The sequence below is a fragment of the Zingiber officinale genome, chromosome 5B, assembly GCF_018446385.1.
Source record: "Zingiber officinale cultivar Zhangliang chromosome 5B, Zo_v1.1, whole genome shotgun sequence".
Taxonomy (NCBI): Eukaryota; Viridiplantae; Streptophyta; class Magnoliopsida; order Zingiberales; family Zingiberaceae; genus Zingiber; species Zingiber officinale.
Window position 1 is genome coordinate 136007073 of NC_055995.1, and position 20940 is coordinate 136028012.

The 20940-nt window shown below is 37.4% G+C and overlaps 3 protein-coding genes and 1 non-coding gene across 6 annotated transcripts; 3 read left to right on the forward strand and 1 right to left on the reverse strand.

Annotated features, from left to right (window-relative positions):
- Positions 1–1911: 1911 nt before the first annotated feature.
- LOC121987910 (protein NONRESPONDING TO OXYLIPINS 2, mitochondrial-like) lies at positions 1912–3454 on the reverse strand. 2 transcript variants are annotated; one of them, XM_042541613.1, is made up of 4 exons: positions 3233–3454; positions 3014–3135; positions 2754–2826; positions 1912–2129 (listed from the first exon to the last, which is right to left on the reverse strand). In XM_042541613.1, the coding sequence occupies exons 1-3, from the start codon at positions 3346–3348 to the stop codon at positions 2807–2809; spliced, it is 258 nt and encodes an 85-aa protein (XP_042397547.1). In that variant the 5' UTR covers positions 3349–3454; the 3' UTR covers positions 1912–2129; positions 2754–2806. The 2 variants fall into 2 exon arrangements, with proteins under 2 accessions (XP_042397547.1, XP_042397546.1); XM_042541612.1 differs by lacking the exon at positions 2754–2826 and having other exon boundaries at positions 3233–3442.
- A 2084-nt stretch (positions 3455–5538) lies between these two features.
- On the forward strand, positions 5539–12351 carry LOC121986200 (lariat debranching enzyme-like). The gene is made up of 10 exons (XM_042540054.1): positions 5539–5697; positions 5810–5926; positions 6864–7021; positions 8087–8208; positions 8560–8753; positions 9436–9618; positions 9701–9819; positions 9911–10050; positions 10851–10970; positions 11981–12351. Exons 1-10 carry the CDS (start codon positions 5692–5694, stop codon positions 12082–12084), a joined length of 1263 nt encoding a protein of 420 aa, XP_042395988.1. The 5' UTR covers positions 5539–5691; the 3' UTR covers positions 12085–12351.
- Positions 12352–17411: 5060 nt separating this feature from the next.
- LOC121986201 (transcription factor bHLH25-like) lies at positions 17412–18806 on the forward strand. 2 transcript variants are annotated; one of them, XM_042540055.1, is made up of 4 exons: positions 17412–17543; positions 17616–18053; positions 18119–18499; positions 18590–18784. In XM_042540055.1, exons 1-4 carry the CDS (start codon positions 17505–17507, stop codon positions 18662–18664), a joined length of 933 nt encoding a protein of 310 aa, XP_042395989.1. In that variant the 5' UTR covers positions 17412–17504; the 3' UTR covers positions 18665–18784. The 2 variants fall into 2 exon arrangements, with proteins under 2 accessions (XP_042395989.1, XP_042395990.1); XM_042540056.1 differs by having other exon boundaries at positions 17439–17543; positions 17631–18053; positions 18590–18806.
- Positions 18807–19780: 974 nt separating this feature from the next.
- On the forward strand, positions 19781–19852 carry TRNAQ-UUG. The gene has a single exon. It is a non-coding gene; the product is annotated as a tRNA-Gln (tRNA).
- The last annotated feature ends 1088 nt before the right edge of the window (positions 19853–20940 follow it).

Genomic DNA, 20940 nt, shown 5'->3' on the forward strand with positions numbered 1-20940 from the left:
GGGACTGAGGCCTGTCCTGGTTTCATCTATAGCGGCAACCCAACCGATCTGATTGGAGATCCCAAAAAGTAGGTTCAATGTGGTACAAACAAGCTATAAGGGTGAAACGTAAGCATCAAATTGATTGAGATGTAATCTCATAGTCTCTTCCCTGGATAGATGCTTGACTGCTAGTAAGGATGAGCTTACGAGCTCTTAATGAGTTCAAGGTCTTAATGACAGGATGCTTGCAGTACATCCTTGGAAAACTCACCTATGTAAGTGTAACTGTGAGGCCGCAGTGTGGGGGGTCTAGGCAACTCTCCTTAGCACTTATGAAACAAGATTCGGTGGCATGACCGTAATGCACCAACCCAGAAGGATTCAACCGTCGCCAGTGATGAGTTGTTACCAATTGATCTTCACATATAAAAGGTTTAAGATCAAGACTCTGTTCTCTTCAAACCTATGTGAATAAGATTGGTGTACTTAGGTGAAAATTCAAACCGGAAGGTATTTTCACTGAAAGCTCATTGCAACCAAGCCTCAGAACATATCTTTGTTTTTGACTAAAAATGATTTGAATTTGTGGGGGATTGTTGAATTTTGTTTTAAATTCAAAAGCATTTTTAGTCCCACATTGCTAAGGGGAGAAGCTTGGAAGGGCTTATATAGGAAGCCCTTCCATCCTTGCTTAGCAATGATAAGAGGACCTACACGCATGCGCGGGCCAAGCCCAAATCGAGTGGATTTGGGGGGTTCGAGCTGGAAATCCATAAACCGGGCGTCACGTGCGCGATTAACGCGCGCAGGGGGGGGGGGTGCAAATCCCCAGCCTGTGGGCCTTGCGTTCACGGGCGGCCCGGTCTGTTTTTGCTGGTTTGGTTTCCGGTTCTAGTTCGATCTGAACCAAAACCAAACCAGAGTTTGGTTCCGCGTGTGAGGAAGGGACGCGGACTTCGGTTTTTGGTCCTCGGTTCTGTCCGCATCGCGTGAGGATGCGAAACAACGCATCCACGCGTGAGTGTGTGTCCCTTCCTCTGCACTGCTTCAAGTGTATAAATACACTTCCTCACTTCCTTCTCAATTCACTCCAGAAAGCAAAGCATTCATTTTCCCTTGCTTTCTACTTCTTCTTCCTTCTTTCTGAGTTCTGAGGCTTGGTTCGCGATCTGAGGTTGAGTCCGAGTGCGGCGCTCGTTTTGGAGTGCACCTACGAGCGACGCGAGCGGTTGTCGGATCTTGGGAGGATTTTGCCGGAGAGCCTCTGCACCGTGGGCGGCAATCAATTCTCTAAAGACAGTCGGCACGTCCGACGTTTCGACCGGAGATACACAATTTTTTAACCCTTACTGTTATTAACATTTATTGCATGCTCATTATTTATTGATATAATTATAAATTATTGTATTAGTGTAATTAGTTCTATTACAATTACTATAATTTCTACAATTGGTGAAGGCTTAGTTTTGTTGCATTGGCTCAGTGGTGCTGGCTCAGAATCTTTTTTCCCAACAAACAGAAGCAATTTTTTTTTGTTTTTTTTTTTTAAATTTTGGTAGTATTCGTTCTATTTCTTTTTTGAAGTATTGTGATCTGTGACACTGTTGTTAGAAACTGAAGTTAAGGTTAATTTTTGACAGGTAGCAAACTTTATTGCGGAGTGAGATGATCGAGTTGCTGAAGAAACGAGATAACTGACTATAGTCATCTTAATCTAACCGAGTAAATATATCACTTGTTACTCTGTTTCAGAATGATATAAGAAATTTATAATTTTTTCAGATTGATGAATTACTATCGAATTTATATTTTTCTTAGTAGCTAACCAACAATGTGAATATTACATCATGATTGTTGAATCAATTACGGTACTGCAAAACCATTTTATAAACCTAGCAAGAGCGCACACTTTCGAAATGAAACAAATGATGAAGCTGCAATAACTGGTGTTGTCAAATTTATTTATGCAAAGAACACAGCACAATCCAGAAGCATATACCACACCTAAATCCATCAGGGGATCGAGATGAATAGAAATGTATCAATACAATTTTTTTTATTATCTCAAACAAGCAGAGGCTTGAGAATCTAAAACCGGTGCAGCATGAAGCCACCGGCACACCTTGGTCACAAAGGCAAAGAACGTCCTATACCGAAATTAAAGAAGAACAAAATAAGATTAGCACAGATATAACAATCCACTAGAATTCTGTAATAAGTTACAATAAGCTTAGTACCATTGCCAAACAGAGTTACAGGCAGAGAAAGAACAGAAACCTATAATTTTGATTCTTTCGTCTACTCTTATGGTGCAATAAGTTCATACAAATGAGTTTTATTTGCTATAATTTCGATAAAATAATCATTCCTATGTTCGGTTACAAAATTATTACTCTATTCCAGGAAATACACATAGGAGAACCTATTGCTACTCTATCCAAGTCTGTAAGAAATGCACAGGCTGGAATCTGGATCGACTAGGCAAAGATTGTCTATTGCTCGGAGGAATGTTTGATCATTGTAAACATTTTTCTTGCATACTACTAACCGTATCCTGACAGACAAAACATAGGGATGGAAAAGATCTCTCAATTAGTGTGGATTATAGATTCCTATTGAATTCCCCATCAATCCAATTTTTTCAGAATAACTATTAAAATCCTTATCAATTCCATTCCAAAATATCATATGTAGAATTATAGAAAAACATGGAAACGAATGAGACAACAACATGTTCTTTTCCACAAAAATCATGATTTAGAATTCCTCACATGCAAATATGCAATGTTCTTCCCACCCACCCTTGCACTCTCCCAAGCCATGGTCAGATGCGCTTGTTTAGACCTATCACCAAAATTATTAAAGACTAAAAGTTCCAACTTTTCAATAAAAATCAAGGCAATGGCAACTCTTCCGACGTCAAAACCTTGTGGAAGGAAAGACCCAATAGAAAGTGCAAATGCTCGTATGTAGGGCAAGAAACAAAGATTTAACATGTTGATACGGTTTCGAGGATGTTCAAGGCTGATACCTTGGGAGAGCCAACTCCAGCATGAAGAATCGACAGCGATGAAAGACTTGAGACGGGCGGATGCAATGGCGCTGTGAAGCGGCATCAGCGACTCGACGCTTCCCAGTGCCGGCGCCATGGACCTGACGAGCTCTCATCGGAAGTAATCACGGTAAGAGTTGAAGGTATGAAAAAGGAAGGAATTTTTGTAACAAGTGCACTGGAGGGGAGTTTCTTCACCTCCTCAGGGTTGAGGCAGCTCTACGCGACGGTGTGGAGTTCGAGAGCAGGGATCTGGTGCGCTCCACCACGGATCTCGCGGTGGCCATGGCGGCGGATCTGCAAAGCGACGCCATGGCGCTCCTCGGGAGAAACAGGGACGGATACGAGCACTTAAAGCCCTAGACCCTGGGCGGGCGGGCATATCAAATCGACGGTCACAGATCGATCTCACCGTTGGCCATTTTTTATGTTTTCAAAAACAGAAACTGAAAGCGCGATAAAAAAGGCAAATTTTGCATTTGTGCGGCCGGCGGCCGGCGGCCGGCTACCGTGATCCTCGTGGTGGTCGTCATGAGTGTTGTTTAAACGAGAGCACTAACAGTAATAAAATTACATTAAAATAATAAATATGTAATAAATAAGTAAATAAAAGAGAGGCCGAGAAAATATATCTCCGGTTGAAGTATCGGTGTGCCGACTATTTTTAGAGAATTTATTATTGCCCACGATGTAGAGGTTTTCCGGCAAAATTCTCCCAAGATTCGACAACTACTCACGTCGTCCGTAGGTGCACTCCAAGACGAACGTCGCACTCGGACTCAACCTCAGATCGCTATAAACCAAACCTCAGGACAAACTCTCGGTAAGGAAGAACACAGAGAGAGGGAAGGAGAGAAAGCAGACTGCGTTGGTGTGTATTGAACCAGGAACATAGGCAATACATTTATATACTCTGAAGCAGTGCACGAAGCAAAGCGTGCGTCGCTTCCGCTTCTTGACGCGCGGACAGATGCGCCGCTTCCTCACGCACGGACCAAACCCAAGTGCGCTTTCTCAGGCTCGGGACAGAATCAAGAACAAGACCAAACCAGAGACTGGCAAAAACAAACCAGACCGCCTGCAAGTGCGAGGCCCACGAGCTGGGAAGGAGAGAAAGCAGACTGCTTTGGTATGTATTGAACCAGGAACAGAGACAATGTATTTATACACTCTGAAGCAGTGCACGAAGCAAAGTGTGCGTCGCTTCCGCTTCTTGACACGCGAGCAGATGCGCCGCTTCCTCACGCGCGGACCAAACCCAAGTGCGCTTTCTCACGCTCAGGACAGAACCAAGAACCAGACCAAACCAGAGACTGGCAAAAACAAACCAGACCATCTGGAAGCGCGAGGCCTACAAGTTAGGGATTTGCACCCCCTGCGAGCAATGATCATGCCCGATTTATAGATTTCCGGCTCGAACCCTCCGAAACCACCTGATTTGACCTCGGCCCACACATACATATAAGTCCCCTTAACATTGCTAAACAAGGATGGAAGTGTTCCATATATAAGGTCTTCTAATTTTTTTTATTTAACAATGTGAAACTAAATGCATATACCTACACATTACAATAAGTAAAGAAATAATTTGAATTAAACTCAAAACTCAACAATGAGCACCTCGAGACAGCTGCGCCGCCTCAAGTTCTACTCCAGGTAACTCAAAACTCTCCTCTTTCTCTCCCTTAGATCTTCCTCGTCATTTTTGGCGAGTCTCCTGTCCAACCCTAGAAGCCAGACGCACCTGGAACTCATCCGCAGCTTCTTCTCAGGTCAGAAAGCTCCTGATCTCAAAACATTCCGTTTTTCCGGGTTGCATACTGCGTTACAAATTCAATATCAATTCCGCTGGAGCAGATGTAATATGCTTCCCAATGCATTTATGTTGCAGTTTATCCTTAAATTGATCATGGCGATTCCTTAAAAACTTGATTTTTCCCCCCCATAAACTGTCCAAAAACTATAATTAATTGTCAGAAGGTTGCCTGATTGGAGTTTAAAAGCTTCGTCAAGTGCCCTAATTTTATGGGGTAGTTTTATGTCAATGCCAAAATAATTTTAATCAAAATTACTTTAATTATAACAGTTATAGTATTTATCAAAATTACTTTTGAGTGAATTAGATTAGTTTTAATAAATATTTAAGTAATATTTATCCATAGTAAAATAATTTTTTTAATTATAATAATTTTGGTTAAAATTAAGATGACAGTGCTAAAATAGAGATATTTTAGGATGAAAAAATAATATCTTTTTTGATATTATTATTATTTTTTAAAATAGGGCACTTTTGTATGATAATAACAATAAGAGGAGTTTAATTTTGCCCTTCATTTTGTTTTTTTGTTAAATTTGAAGCTCGATTTTCGTTCCTAAATCAAAAAATTGCAGATTTTTTTTTAAATAAAAAAATTTCACGAACAAAAATAACAAACGAAATCGGTTCGGTCCATTCCGAAAAAATCTGCCCCGGTTCACCGTCACATCGTCCGCGTTCGCAAGCCCTATATTACTCTCGGCCGCCGCTCGCAGTCGCCGCCAGCCTCCGCGCAGCTCCGCCTCGACGCAGCAACTCAGATCTGACCAATCCTCGTTATCGCGACCGCTGAGCTTCGATCGTCAACACGCTAGTCGTGTACACTAGGCTCCATCTAACGATGAAGGTCAGTCGCACTTTGCCCTAATCCTTATTCTGACTTGAATTCGTTTTTTTCAGCATCGATTTGTGTGTGTGTGTGTTTATTTTCTTCCCTATTCGCGCTGCCGCGGTAACAGATAGCGGTGGAAGGATGCTTGCACGGGGAGTTGGATAAGGTTTACGCCACGATTCAGCATATCGAGCAGGTGGAGAACACGAAGATTGACCTTCTTCTTTGTTGCGGCGACTTTCAGGTATTTGAATTAACCAATACTTGTTACCGAACTATGCATAAGCTTACAAGCTAATATGAATCTGCCAAAATGATCCAAACCAAGCATAATATATTTTAGGTGTTGTAAGTTTATTCCTAGAGGAGAAATCATAAATACGCCTGAAGACAATACAATTGACCCGTGTTAAAAATCCTCTTAATGGAGGTTGCCGTTTGATTTCTACTCTTTCCTGAATTTGACCTTTAATTAATTTTGGGCGCATTGTATTTGATTTGGATAGCATAAAGTAGCTTCAATCTACCTGATGTCTTAACAAACTACAAAATTACCTTTTTTTAGGACACTAATAAAAATAATAGAAGCCATCATTCATTTGAAATTCTTATCCCCAACTCTTTTACTTAGGAGGTAACTAGCTATAGAGTGATCCTAGTTGCAAACTGAACTGATGCAGGATAACATTACCTTACTAGTTAGTCTTAAGACATCATGAATGGACAAAAATTTGATGCAAAGTATTTTTCTCCCCTTGTTGTTTTTATTGAATGGTTAAAGCAACCCTCTCTTGGGGCAATATTTGAGAAATAATGGACCCTATCCTCACTTTGTCTTTGCAATAGTGAAATTCAAGATACTTCTTTTGTTTGAGATTAAGTTGACATATTATCCATCAAATTTGGCTTTATTACCTAATCATCGAGATATTTGACAATTCTTGCATATGAATTACAGTAATCTGATATAGTAGGAAATTATTTGCAATAGAGCACATGCACTTCTTCCTCGTATCAGTCTAACAAGGCCTACTGACTGTATATAATTTTTATTTTTTTAATTTATAAAACAAATCTTTCAAGCGAGTTTACATATATCAACCCAAAGAAAGCAAATTACATTTTCCTCTTGTTTGTCTCAATTCACTTCTTTTATACCTCTTAATCTTTTTTTTGTGTAGGCAGTCAGAAATGAAAATGATCTTGAAAGCTTAAGTTGCCCACCGAAGTATCGAAGTATGAATTCATTTTGGAAGTATTATTCTGGGCAAGCAGTAGCTCCAGTCCCAACTATATTCATTGGTGGGAACCATGAAGCATCAAATTACTTATGGGAATTGTGAGTCTCTTTCCCTCATATAATCATTATTTATTTTTTTATTTTTCTTTTGCTTTAATTGTAGCATAAAAAGAATATGTGGAATGGTTTGTACTTGGTTAGATAATTCATTAGGGCTTTTGCACATGTATCATTTTGATGTTTGAAAGTTGTTTTAGACCTTAGAAAATGAGACAAAATGCACATGTATCAATGCTTAAGTGCTCCACATATATTGCATGATCCACACTGTTAAATGTTTGATAGTTTATATGTCACATCTCATAGGACTGACAATGTTATTATCTACACCAAGCTGATTCGTTGGTGGAAACTAAAACTCCCAAATACCCACAACACTTGTGTAGTTGTATCATGTATGTAAACTAAAACTAAACATCAGATCAGGTTATGTTATCATTTTGAGTTTTTCTTTTTTATACAAAAGGTTATCTTGCAAGGGTTGTTACTATGAAAAGGATTTGATCAATTTTGTAACAATGGTCAGTTAATTTAGGCCAATTCAAATGACATATTTTCAATTTGTCAAGTCTCCATTCATTTATTAAAATTAATAAGTCTTTTTCATAATTATGACTTTTCTTATTGGAGAGATAGGGAAGAGAGAAGGTATGCATAGAAAAATGGAGGAATGGGTAATGGAGGGAAAATAGGTATTTTGCTTCTTTTTTTTTAACTTATGCGGGAGAGGGAAATATTTCAAAATAAAAATCCACAACCCTTCTCAAAGACTAATTGTGTTTCTTTGACCACTGATGAAGCCTCCTTTGCTTGCTACCTTCATTTGGATGTTATGAACGCAAAATTTTCTGTCTAGTTTCTCTCCTTTACCATCCAAATAATTTTCTCTCTCTCTTATTCTTTCAGCCCCTACGTTCCCCCTCCTTTCTTTCTGGCTGTCACCTAAGGCTTTAATTTTCTTTATATGCATTGTTACATTGTAACTTCTTAATGATGCAATAGTCTGCCATGTGATAACATTCAGGCCCATCATTATTCTTGTTTTTGATATCATATGAATATTGATAACATCTATTTATTGGTTTCTTGATATTTGTTTGCTAGATATTATGGTGGATGGGCTGCACCTAATATTTATTTCTTGGGCTACTCTGGTGTAATCAAGTTTGGCAACATAAGAATCGGTGGACTCTCTGGGATTTATAAGTCTGGACATTATCATCTAGGCAAGTCTATTTTTCAATCATTTTACATGCATACTTATTTTGTGCCAATCATGCGTTCTATTTTCTTTGGTACTTTAAGCGAAAAAGTCGTTTCATTACTTGCTGTCTATTATAATTTTCAATCATTTTACGCACACACTTATTTTGTGTTAATCATGCCTTCTGTTTTATTTGGTGTTTTGAAATTTGACAGCCTCTATGTCATTCTCCCATCACTTATTTGATTGCCCATTCAATATTTTTTTCAGCCTGAAGTTACATTGAGCAATTTGATTACTTTATCTGAGGCAAAATAAGATAATTATTCATGATGCTTCCCTTGTGTGTTCTGATTATGTACCTTCTGAGCAGGACATTTTGAGAGACCTCCATATACTGATAGGGATCTTCGGTCTGTGTATCATATTCGTGAATATGATGTAATGAAGCTCAAGCAAATTAAGGACCCAATAGATGTTTTCATGTCGCATGATTGGCCTGTTGGTATTTATGAATATGGAAACTCAAAGCGTCTTGTTCAACACAAACCATTTTTTAAAGAAGAGGTATATTTTAGTTCTCATGCATATTTTTTCTATAATTTCCTAATCTTATAAATGAAAATAGCTTTACACAGCATGGCATCTGTCACATGTTTAGTACAGTTTGTATTTTCTGTATATATATATTGCTTATCTGGTTTTAGGAGCAAAAGATTGTGCCATGACCTTTTTGTGTGTGTATTAGAAGTCAATATCAGGACTGTTAACTTCATCAATTTATTTCAGTGGATCAACTTCAATCATCTAGATCAGGCTGAATTAAAGTTCCAGACAGATATTCATATCTGCATATTATTTAATATTGAGATTGTAAAGCATATTTTTTAAAATTTGCATTTTTTTTTTCAAAAAAATGTCTCTCAGCAATGATGTTTCATGCAAGAATCTAACGCTTATTCAAGCATCATCACAGCCACTCTACCTGCCAAATATCCAAAGCATTTCCAGCTAACGTATGCAAGATATTCAAGAATTATCTCACAACTCCCATATTTGCTTTATTCATCATGAATAGATCTATCATAATGAAGATGTCTTTTTCTCATTTTACTTCATAAGAAACTTAGTAATTTGTAAAATTATTGAGATTTCCATATTCCACATGGATGGATGACACATTTTATATGATGGTCTTGATGCTATTGCAATTCATGCAAGTAATCTGACTGTTGTAATTTTTCCTCAGATCGAGAAGAGAACTCTTGGTAGTATGCCTGCTGCAGAGCTGCTGAGCCAACTGAAGCCTCAGTATTGGTTTTCAGCTCATCTTCACTGCAAATTTTCAGCTGTTGTTAAGCACAAGGAGGATGATTCTATAACAAAGTTCCTAGCCCTTGACAAATGCCTTCCAGGTCGGAGTTTTTTACAGGTAGGAATTTCAATGTTTATTTCACCATGTTATTGTGCAATATGTAAAACAATTGAATAACTAAATTTATTTTCTATGATAGATTATTGATATCAACTCTAACTCAGGACCTCATGAAATTCACTATGATGATGAATGGCTGGCGATAACAAGAAAATTTAATAGTGTCTTTCCATTGAGCAGAAAATCTATTCGCTTTAGGTTGGAATTGCTTTTTGTTTATTAGTCGTGCTTCATATGCACATTATATTATGCTAGTAAGCAAAGCTTATCACAGTCATTTTGCATGCAGGTCTGAACAGTATGACAAACAAATCTATTGTGAGTGGGTGAGAAATAAACTAAATGCCAGAGGAGCCAGACCATTTGATTTTGTGCAGACTGTTGCACCTTTTCACCCTTCTCAGCCATTCAACAACAGATCAACTACAGGTAATAACAGGATCCTTGATTTTTCAACTTTTGACTATGGTCAGATATGCAAAAGATTCAATTTGAGTCTGCTAGTATTTGAATTAATATTATGTATGCACTTTCCTATTCATAAAATGTAAATTGATCCTACAAGTTAATATGCATGCATCCATGGTGATTTGAGTTATATAGAATCATATTCTGGGCATGATTTCCTATTCTTGCTCACAGACAATATGCTAAAAAATTAGTTTCCTGTCAGGTCAAAGAGTACTTGGAGTCAGTGGACTCTGGTCTCTTTTTTCTCCTGTGTAGTACCTCGGTTGTGTGACCTTGAAGATAATAAACTTAAAATAATGTCGTTTTTCTTTCACATTTATGTATTTAATCACTTCCAATCGAGTGTGTGTGATGCAAGTTTGTTTACCAATTTGTTGTCTTATGTAGATTTTGGCAAACAATTGTCCTCGCTGTAGACCCTTTTGCCCTTATATACTGGATCTGATGATTTAACACTTTGCTAATTAATTGACTCATGGAGCCAACTCCACTCAATCCACTTATTGTTGGCAGTATGAAATGACTCTGAAGAATTACTAGATGCAACAGTGTAATCTGCTTACATTTGACCGCTTCCATTTTGGCCTTTTTATGATTTGCTTGGTTTTTTCCCCTCATTATATTTACACATCTCTGATTGCATGAAAAGGTTTTATATATTAATCCTTAAAACCTTTTGAAATATCTGGCACCATCTTTTTTATTTTTTATGCTAAATTATGAGGTTATTGATGTTCAAGCTCTTCCATTAATTGCAGGACATTGTCGGAACCCCCAGACAGAGTCATTGTTGGAGTTTTTAGAGCTCCCTTATCTTCTTGATACTGCTGTAGAGACCAATACACCAACTCAAAATAAAAATACTGTTGATTCTAGAGGTATTTACAGATGTTTGAAATATTGTGCTTTTTCTCTATCTTTCCTTTTTATTTGCACAACTCTGTTAGCTAAATTTGTATAAAAAAGACTTAGTTTGTTTTGAAGAAGTGTCACTAGGATTTGAATAAATTTTTTCTGTTCTAATATTTAAATATTGCTTCTGAATAGAAATGTGGATAAGAGTCTGTTCATATTATTAAAATGTATTATAAAGGGCAGTTTCTGCAGATAATGTCTCTCTGTCCTTTTGTACAACTCTTTTGGCCTTTGTGGTGCATCTTAAGAAACGTGCCTTGCCATCCTCTGTTATCAGAGGCCTCCCAAACTGCAATAATTAGCCAATTGTTTCAGATTCCCCCTAAAACCTATCAACCCATAAGACTTTCGACTCTTAGAAATGTGCCTACTAAAAGAGTTGCTTTCAGCACTGTGATAATTTTTGCCTTGACCAGTGACTACATCATTTTCATGTGCTTTGTTAAATGCGAAAGGTGGTATTGACCTGATAAGGCTTGTGAACAGCTTCGTTCGTGTAGCCCTCCACTTTTTTTACTGAATAACATATTATTGATTGTGCAACATTGTCAAAAATTTCTTCTTGTATTTTCCTTGATATTTGTCTATTTCATTGTTATAATCGCACAAGCCCACGATTGCTAAAACAAACAACAATCATCACGTAGAGGAATCTACACAAATTATGTCATATTGATGTTTTCTTGCTATCTAGCGCTACCATTGTCTTGGAGCACTTGATTCTTACTATCATTGCATTTCCTTGATTCTTGCACTTGATTCTCTCTTTTTATGAATTCATTCAAAATTGGCAGTATAACTGAATTTTTTTTTGTATGTTTGTTCAGTTCTGTAATCAAAATGTAGCTCTCATTATAATCATTGCTCCCATGCATCTTCAGGCTTGTGTTCGGACCATTGCAATGGACTCACAATTTCTCCATAATTCAATCGGTCACAACTATTAATGCAACTTTCTTATGATTCTTGGCAGATTCTTGGAATCAATATCAGGACGATGGTAAATCTGCTGGAGATGAGAATATTATTGAGCTCGATGAAGTTGAAGATGAAGATGAAGATGACGAAGATGTATGACATCACAAGTTGCTATTAGCTCCTGTTGCCATTAGCTGGCTTTTTCTCCGTGTAAAATATCACTAAGCATGTTTATACTCTTGATGATTGTATCTATAGATTTGCACTGTGGAAATTACAGAAGCTTCTCTAGCTTGTTTTGTAAAGATGCCTAATCGTTTAAGGACGAATTGAAACACTCTAATTTTTACCTTTGATATTGGTTTAGATTCAGTAGATGACTTGTAAAGGGATAATTATCTATCGCAAGGACAGAAATTTGTGTTATCTTTCTTCTATTCCTCATGGATACTTTTCCTATCATGTGCTTAGGCTGCGAAGGGCATATTTAAATTTTTAGTTACTGTGACCATGATTTCAAGCATTGATTGATGTTTTATGGCATGGTTAAAACGGGAAGAGACTCTTGGATATCCTTCAAGTCCATCCACTGTTGCAGGTAAAGAAGAGGGAGCAGTAGAGCTGGAAGGTGGGAAACACAGGTTAATAAACATGGCCCAGCACAGTAGTCCCCACTGTTCATCTTGGCTACCTCTTCTTTCCAGAGCCCCATGAGGTGTAGTGATGGGGTTGCACCCGCCCCCGCAACTGCCTTCTTTTCGCCATAGCTGTCCCTGCTGCAGGCAGTGATGGGGTTGGGGACCCCTGGTGAAACAACAATACCAAGGGATTCAAACAATTGCAACTTATGTCACTCGGTAACTTGTTTTATCAGTATTATATCTCAATATTATGTTTTAATGTACTAATTAATGGGATTGTCTAGGTTAATTGTTTCATGCTACCTTAATTGGATCCCTCAATTTTTGCTGATGGATGATCATTGGTGAAACAACAACACACGAGGGATTCAAACAATTGCAACTTGTGTTACTATATAGGTAACTTGTTTTAACAGGAGTATATCTCAATATTATGTTTTAATGTACTAATTTATTAGGATTATCTTGGTTAAGTTTTCCATGCTGCCTTAATTGGATCCCTCAAGTTTTGCTGATGGATGATCATGGTGTTTCAGGCTCCATGCAGGCAAGTTGCGTTGTGAATGAATTTTTTTGGTTAGTTCTGTCAGAGAGAGACTACCTTCAAAAAAACAACATATTAACTAATATGCTAATTTATATAAACACAGTTATATATTATGAACTTAATAGTTTTAAATTTATTGATTTGATTTTATTTAACATAATTTGTTATTATTTGCCCATCTGAATAGATGGACAATTCAATTATGTGATGTTAATTATCGATGAAACTTAACTCACACATGAGTCGTTATATCAGATGCTCATGTGCTAATTTTAGATTATTTTTTGTCCTAATCGTAATCTGGTCTCATTTGTGTGTATGTGTTTATGTGATTTTAAATATTTGTTCATGTGGCTCCCTAAGTTTTCGGAAAATAAATTGCATAATAATGCATCTACTTTATGTTTAATAATTGCTTTGCTTAATTAATTGGTGGTGCAATCTCACAAAGCTAATTAAATAAGTGAATGGTTAACGATTATTATAATTTAATCATTATCATATTTAATCTAAAAGGAACCTTTATTAGTTCCTTTGATCTCTTAAGCAGATGAGTCCAATTAATGGATCATCAAATCTTTTAATATCAGATAATGACAAAGGATCTGCTTAATTTAGCTTTGATATCAAATAAATCTAACTTATCTCATCTATTGAGTGGAACGAAATATTATGAGATGTAATATTCGATCATATCCAACAAGTATGAATTAGATTACCATTATTAAAAAATAAACTTAATATATGTTTTTGAAAAAAAAATTATTTCAAAGTATTTAAATTTGGATATTTTTTTAGTTAAAAATTAATAATACAATTTTATTCATTAATCTCGAAATGTAATCATAATTGATTGATGCGTGACATCATTGCTAGTGTCAGTTTACACTTTTTTGCCTCAAAAACATATTTAATTATATTATTAAATAAATAAATAAATAATCAGTCCCCATGTCTTTGGATTCCCATGTAGATGCCTAGACAACGTCTCTGCAGATCTTATGACACGTCAGCATGAATTGATTTGATAAGGCCTATGCACTTAAAATAATGGCTTAAGATCATTCCTCAAAATCTGAAATGAATAAAATATTTTGTTTGCTAAATAATTTTCAATAATAAAGATTTTATGAGCATAGTGTCCTGTAAAAATATTTTGTATAATTTGATTGGAAAAAATATTATTTTTTATGAACTATTGGTTTAAGCAATAATATTAATTTATAAATATTTTTAATAAAAAATGTGGTCATTTAGTACATGTTTTACACGTTGGCTTCAATGTCAGCAGATGATTCGATGCACGAGGGAAGAGATAAGGTTTCTGATGAATTTCATATTATTTTACTTGTATAATTAGTTAGACCTTTATGATAATGCTAATTAATTTTAATCTAGTAAGGATAATTGGATTATTATATTCATGTCTTTGGAGTTCTAGACATTGAATTTGTGTTTGGTTTAGAAAAACGGTAAAAAAAAATAAAAAGGAGGCTTTTATATATATATATATATATACCTTTATAATAATTTTAGTTAAAGTTATTTTAACATTCGAATATTAGTAAAAAAAAATAATTTAGTCCAAATTTATTTTAAAAATTGACTAAAATTACTATAACTGAGAGTAGTCGATCAAAACTATTTAGAGCATACTTATTCGAAATAAAAATATTAGGATGAAAAATTAACTGAGCATTTTTTTGTAGGAAGCATCAAAGGGCGTCGATTTACGACCAAAATGGCGTCTCATTTAATCTTATATTTTACTTTCTTAAATTATTTTTTATTTTTATGATGTTATAATAGTTATATAGTTATTATAACGTAGATATTTCAAATCTAAATAATAAACAATATATATATATATTGTAATAACTATAGTTTATAAGAATTTTTAATTTTTAATCAACATTAGTCAATGTAGACGGACACATAATCTCGAAAAAAAAATCTTTATAGTATTTTTTTAGTTAATTTGACGGTAGATTATAAATTGGTTCTGTAACTCACCTCTCTTAATATAACTTAAAAATGAATTATATATAAAAAAGTAATAATCTCAATTAATTTGATTATAGTTGGACATATAATCTTTAAAAAAATATCTCTAATTTCTTAATTGATTTGACAGTAGTCTATAAATTGATTTTGTAATTCATCTCTCCTCGTGTAATTTAGAAATAGATTATAAAATAATCATACTTTAACTTTAAGTTAGTGTCATTTATTATCTCTGGAGTGATAGATCTGATCCTGATCCTGTAGAAATTTTCTATTGATCATTAAGGTAAATCGAGAAGCACACGCGACGACTAATTATTTAAAAGTCCAGCATCTTTTAATTGTGCTTTCATTTAGAGGAAAAATTCCTGTAAATACGCTTGATCTTGTCCGAAAGTCGAAGAGACGGAAAATTGGGGATGTGGCACTCACTCTGATCTCCTGTGGACTTCGCTCGGACCTGCAACACAAACTACGTCAGTACCGAGCCAGGGAAGGGGTCCTCAGTGTTAGCCCTCCGACGCTTAAATCAGTTACCGATGATGAAGCATAAAGTGGAGCAACAAGAAGACTGTAGTACAAACAATGAATATCGCATACCTACGTCGCGCGATGCTTGGACCCCTTTTATATAGAATTCCTATAACGCGCGTGCACGCTCCCCGAGGTGAGCACGCTTCTCAAAGTTTCCCTGAAAAGATTTGTCAGTAAAGTGCCCTTGACACAGTATCTTAATGAATCGAGCATATCTCTGAAGTGACAGTGTAAACTTCCATTGTACGATCTTCTGGCCGCCCATGCCTAGTGTCAGCAACATTAATTCCCAAAAGGATGTTGCTGGATATTAGAGGGAGTGTACTGCTAGGCCGAGCGAGTTGATCGCTTGGCCGGGATTCCGCCGTTCTGGTGCCACGTCCGATCGGCCAAAACCCCGCTATTCCTCAGTGTGTTTCTGCTCGACTGAAATTCCACTTTATTACTGTCGAGGCTTGCTGTCAGGCCTAGCAGGGTAGCCGCTCGACCGAAGTTGAACTTTGCCCACATCAAGCTATGTTGTCTGGCCGAGTGGGGTAGCTAATCGGCTCGGCTTCTGCACATCGTTTCCCTTGAGCGTCAGTTATTTGTCTTCTCCCCGTGTTGAAGGAGGCGACAGGTCTGAGACCTCTCCTCGGTCAGGACATGCTTCGCCCGACTGGCTGATGTCATCTATGTGTTGACCGCGTTGACTTTAACTTCCACCGTGGTAGCGGGGTGGAGCCCCTCATTATCACCGCACCAATGTTATAGTTAGAGTTCGAACTATAAATATCTGGATAATAATTTAAATATTCTACCGTGATATATAATACCGAGAAAAAAATGGACAATCAACCAACAAAAAAAAAAAAAATTACCTGAGAAGATAACCACATTTATTAATCAATCTATGTTAACATCTTGTTATAAATACCTATGAATCATAACTTCTGCACTTGTATACTTGCAGCTGTTCCATAATTATGGTTGTGAGAATGTGAATTGAGTTTTTGGCTGGTAATAGCCGAAATAATTGTGGGGTAGGGTTAGTTGGTTGGGTGAATTAGGCTCGTGCCCTAATGTCTAATGTCATCGGGAGACATGGCACATTGCCCCTCACGTGAAGCCGTACGAGATTGTCTCCCCCTCTTTTCTTTTCATCTTCTACCTCCATTAATACTTTAATTAATTAATTGGTCAATTGCATATCCCTTTCTCAATTAATTAATTAACTAATTAATTGATTGATTGATTCAAATGCTGATTCCGTTGTGATGACTGAGATTTTGTGCTATTCTCTCAAATAATTGAAGGACATATTGTTTTAACCGAGAGTTATTTAATCTCAATAAAATATCAATTGAGTTTGTTTTGTAGGCCAGGGGAAATAAAATTAAACTTCTTCTAAATATATTTTTTTTACTACTGCACCAAACAATTATTGCTAAATAATTACGCTTTTAAGTTTAATTTGGCATGTTCTTCAAATACAACTCCTTAGTTAATCAATATTACTCTGTAAAAAGTTAAGTCAAGGCAAATTTTATTTGGTTCAAGATTTTTTTAAAATGTAAGCTGAGTGTTAAATGAATTAAGTCTTTCAAATGGTTGTTAAAACTTGAGTTGAGTTGATTTTATTTTATTTTTTTAGTTTGGGTAGAACTCTTCTTCAGTCTGATTTGCTCTTGATTTGAGTTTATTTTATTATTTAAAAATTTTCTATTTTTAGATTTATTTGATTGATTAATAATTTTTATATTACTGTAACTTTGACAAAATCCTAATTGTTGAAATTAAAAAAAGTGCCTTTGATATTTGGAAACTGAAGGAGAAAGGAAAGCTGTGACTGTATCTGTCTGTGTTCCTCAACCATGGAAGAAGCCATGGCATCTCCATGCTACTCTGATATGGTAACGCACCGACTCAAGATCCAATCTTTTTAGGTTTCTGCTTCCCAAAATCTAATTTTTAGACGATTTCAGTGCGGAATTGTGCAGGGCGTGGATCAGGGATTCTTCAACCGATGGGACTTGCAGCAGCTGGAGGTGGCTTTGGGACAGGGCTCGGAGCAGAGTCCGTCCTCCGAGAGCCACTGCGAGAGGCCCAAGAAGCAGCTCAGGACCAGAAGCTGGAGCTCCTGCACCACCGCCGCCGACCAGAACTCCGCCTCCGCTCCGAGAATTCTGTCGTTCGGGAAGCCCGATTCGCCGATCTGCCACTCGGGCTTCTACGGTGGCGTGGTGAAGAAGAAGGTGGAGGAGGCGGCTGAGGGCTCCGTCAGCAATGGCTCCAGGAGAAGCACCCCGGCGAAGAGGACGTCGGCGCACAACCATGAACACATCATGGCGGAGAGGAAGCGGAGGGAGAAGCTGAGCCAGCGATTTATCGAGCTCTCGGCCATCGTTCCTGGTCTGAAAAAGGTAGCTGTTCTTATTCCAATCTGCGTTTTTTGGGTCATGATTTGAGCCCTTTTCGTCTGGTGAAGATGGACAAAGCTTCAGTTCTCAGCGACGCGATCAAGTACTTGAAGCAGCTCCAAGACAAGGTCATGAACCTCGAAGACCAGATCACGAAGAGGAGCATCGAGTCGGCAGTTCTGGTGAGGAAGACTCAGCTTTGCGTCGAAGACGAATCCGACGACGATGGCCATTTCAAAGACGATCGCCGACGGCGAAGTTGCTTCTTACCCCCCAAGATCGAGGCGCGAGTCTGCGACAAGTCCATCCTGATCAAGATCCACTGCGAGAACCGCAAGGGCGTGCTGGTTCAAACGCTGTCGGAGATCGAGAAGCTCCACCTCTCGGTGGTGAACACCAGCGTGATACCGTTCCCCGGCAACTCCCTCGACATCACCGTCGCGTCTCAGGCAAGTTTCCGATCGAAAGCTCGACGAGCTCGTTCGTAAGTAATTGCCCAATCATAGTTCGCGGTTTTGAATGTCTGTGTTGGTCGACAGATCGAGGAGGCCTTTTCAATGTCGGCTAGGGACGTGGTGAAGAGGCTGAATTCAGCATTCAGGCAGTTCAAATGAGACGATCGTCGTCGCAGAGAGGAAAGCTGAAGATGAACTGAGTTCTTGTTTTCCTGTTATTTTTCATTATCTTCCTCCAATCTTCTGCATGATGTTTTCTTTCTCTGTTTAATCCAAAAAGAAATTGGAGAATTGGCACTCATTTGATGATGATGCAAGAAATCTGCATTAAAATGCAGAGTATCAATCAGTTCATGAAAATGAAACTTGGGCATGAACTTCACCTTCAGTCCTTATCAGAGATTGTGATTTTGCTGGAAAAATGGCAGCCAAAAAGAATAAATATTTCTGAAACGGAGGAACAGATATTCTGAGACGCAGACCTTTGAATTTAATTATTGTGTTTCTTGTGGTGCGTGATGAGTTCTTATGTCATACACTTCCTATATCTGAAAGGAATTAAGAAGGAAGATTACTTCAGGAGGAAATTTGAAGAGAGAGAGAGAGAAAGAGAGAGAGAAATGTCAAGATTAATCCAGAAGCATTCATTTCTTCTGAGCAAAGAAATCATAATTTAATTAAAAAATGCTTAGTATTTGCTCATAAACTCTTTTCTAGATGTCAATCAGGATTATAGTTGCAATTATTTCAAGATCATATAAAATATCAAATAACTGCAGTTGGCCAATACCTAATTACTTGTGGCAAAAGGTGAATTCCTTCGTCCCAACGTCTCCATCAACCCATCCCAAGATCAATACGGAAGAGGTAAATCACGAACGACTACTAACATTTGAAATAGTGACTAGCACATAAAGGAGATATTTATTTTGATTTTACTGAAATTTGAACCCTAAACCTCATTATGATAATATTTCATGTGCTAACCATTAGACCCATCCGAGGGACAATCCATACCTAATTAAGTTATCTGATCATATGGAATAATTTTGTATTTCATTGGACTTGAAGGATACCTTTATCTGTAAAATCGTACATCTCCTGAGACTCATGAGATTAAAGGTATGGTATGATAATAAATATATTATTATAATACTATTATTGTATGATACCTAGCTTAGTAGTTTTTGAATTTTGTGTATTTGTGTATTTGTGTATTTGTGTATTTTTTTATTTATTTATTTAATTAATGATTATATTTCCCAATCAAAAACTGGTTCTATGGTGTAGTGGTTAGCACTCTGGACTTTGAATCCAGCGACCTGGGTTCGAATCCCGGTAGGACCTTTTTTTACTGTTTATAATATATATTTCATCTCGATTCACACTCATAACAATTGTAGGACTTTTTTTTTTTTTGTTGTTTTGATAATTAATATATATTTCATCTCGATTCACACTCATAACAATTGTATATTATATTGGCATTGTATTTTTAAGATTCAAGTGACAGAATGATTAAAACACTAGACACAGGTGAAAATAGAATCTTACAACACTGAATTGGTAGACATATTTCTTGAAAATGGCTAGATGTGAAGACACATTCATAATGATGCAAGAAATGGGCAAATTCAAAGTCAAGCACAAGTTAAATTCTTTTGTAGATGAACACTAACTTTGAAATTTGAATCGATCCCAGCAAGTAGAATAATTCATGTTATCAAATGAAAGGGCCTAATAATACGCAACGCAGTAGACAACTCGAGCTAGACAAAACGTCGAATACCTGAGAGGCTACAACGAAGGAAGCAGGTCCTCTTCTGCCGTTGGGAGGTTGAGTAGAAAGGGAATGGGGCGCTTGATCTCCCAAGGCTAGCTAGCTGCATCTTCTTGGCCTCGTCTTCATGCGGTGCGACGTCGCCTTCTTCTGTAGTCGCCGTTGGCTATCAACCACCGCGACCTTTACCTTCACCTATAGAGCAGCGGAGCCACAGTTGATGACGATGACGTTGTTGGACAAATAATCTGACGGAGATATTTGAGAATTAGTTGAATTTAAATACTCAAATTAAATTCACTAATATGTTGAAATGACCTGAATTAATAATCTCATGCTGTCAGTAAAAATTAGTTTATACTAATTGCTTACTGCAAATCGAGCTCCGAGTCCGAGCAGCAAAGTCCGAATGGACTGAAGGGCTGGGCATGCAAGCAGTAGACTGGCCGACCGAATAGATAGGTCGAGCAGGCAGTAAGGCCGAGCAAGTTCGGCTAGACAGAGAGCCGATCGGGCGAGAGGCTGGCCGAGCAAGCAGATAGGTCGAGCGAGAGGCCAGTCGAGCGAACAGACAGACCGAGTGAGAGGTCGGTCGAGCGAAGCAGACAGGGCGACCGAACGAACAGCCAGAGAGGTCGACCGGTGAGTGGAGAGG

What these genes read in the sequence shown, in the direction of transcription:
- LOC121987910 (XM_042541613.1), bottom strand. Translation starts at nt 3,348, where the DNA reads ATGGCGTCGCTTTGCAGATCCGCCGCCATGGCCACCGCGAGATCCGTG. An exon ending in GCTGCCTCAACCCTGAGGAG is followed by an intron (nt 3,136 to 3,232) that starts GTGAAGAAACTC and finishes AGAGCTCGTCAG; the next exon opens with GTCCATGGCGCCGGCACTGG. An exon ending in CTGGAGTTGGCTCTCCCAAG is followed by an intron (nt 2,827 to 3,013) that starts GTATCAGCCTTG and finishes TTTTGGTGATAG; the next exon opens with GTCTAAACAAGCGCATCTGA.
- LOC121986200 (XM_042540054.1), top strand. An exon ending in TTTGTTGCGGCGACTTTCAG is followed by an intron (nt 5,927 to 6,863) that starts GTATTTGAATTA and finishes TTTTTTGTGTAG; the next exon opens with GCAGTCAGAAATGAAAATGA. An exon ending in AACCATTTTTTAAAGAAGAG is followed by an intron (nt 8,754 to 9,435) that starts GTATATTTTAGT and finishes ATTTTTCCTCAG; the next exon opens with ATCGAGAAGAGAACTCTTGG.
- LOC121986201 (XM_042540055.1), top strand. Translation starts at nt 17,505, where the DNA reads ATGGAAGAAGCCATGGCATCTCCATGCTACTCTGATATG. An exon ending in CTCCATGCTACTCTGATATG is followed by an intron (nt 17,544 to 17,615) that starts GTAACGCACCGA and finishes AGACGATTTCAG; the next exon opens with TGCGGAATTGTGCAGGGCGT. An exon ending in TCGTTCCTGGTCTGAAAAAG is followed by an intron (nt 18,054 to 18,118) that starts GTAGCTGTTCTT and finishes CGTCTGGTGAAG; the next exon opens with ATGGACAAAGCTTCAGTTCT.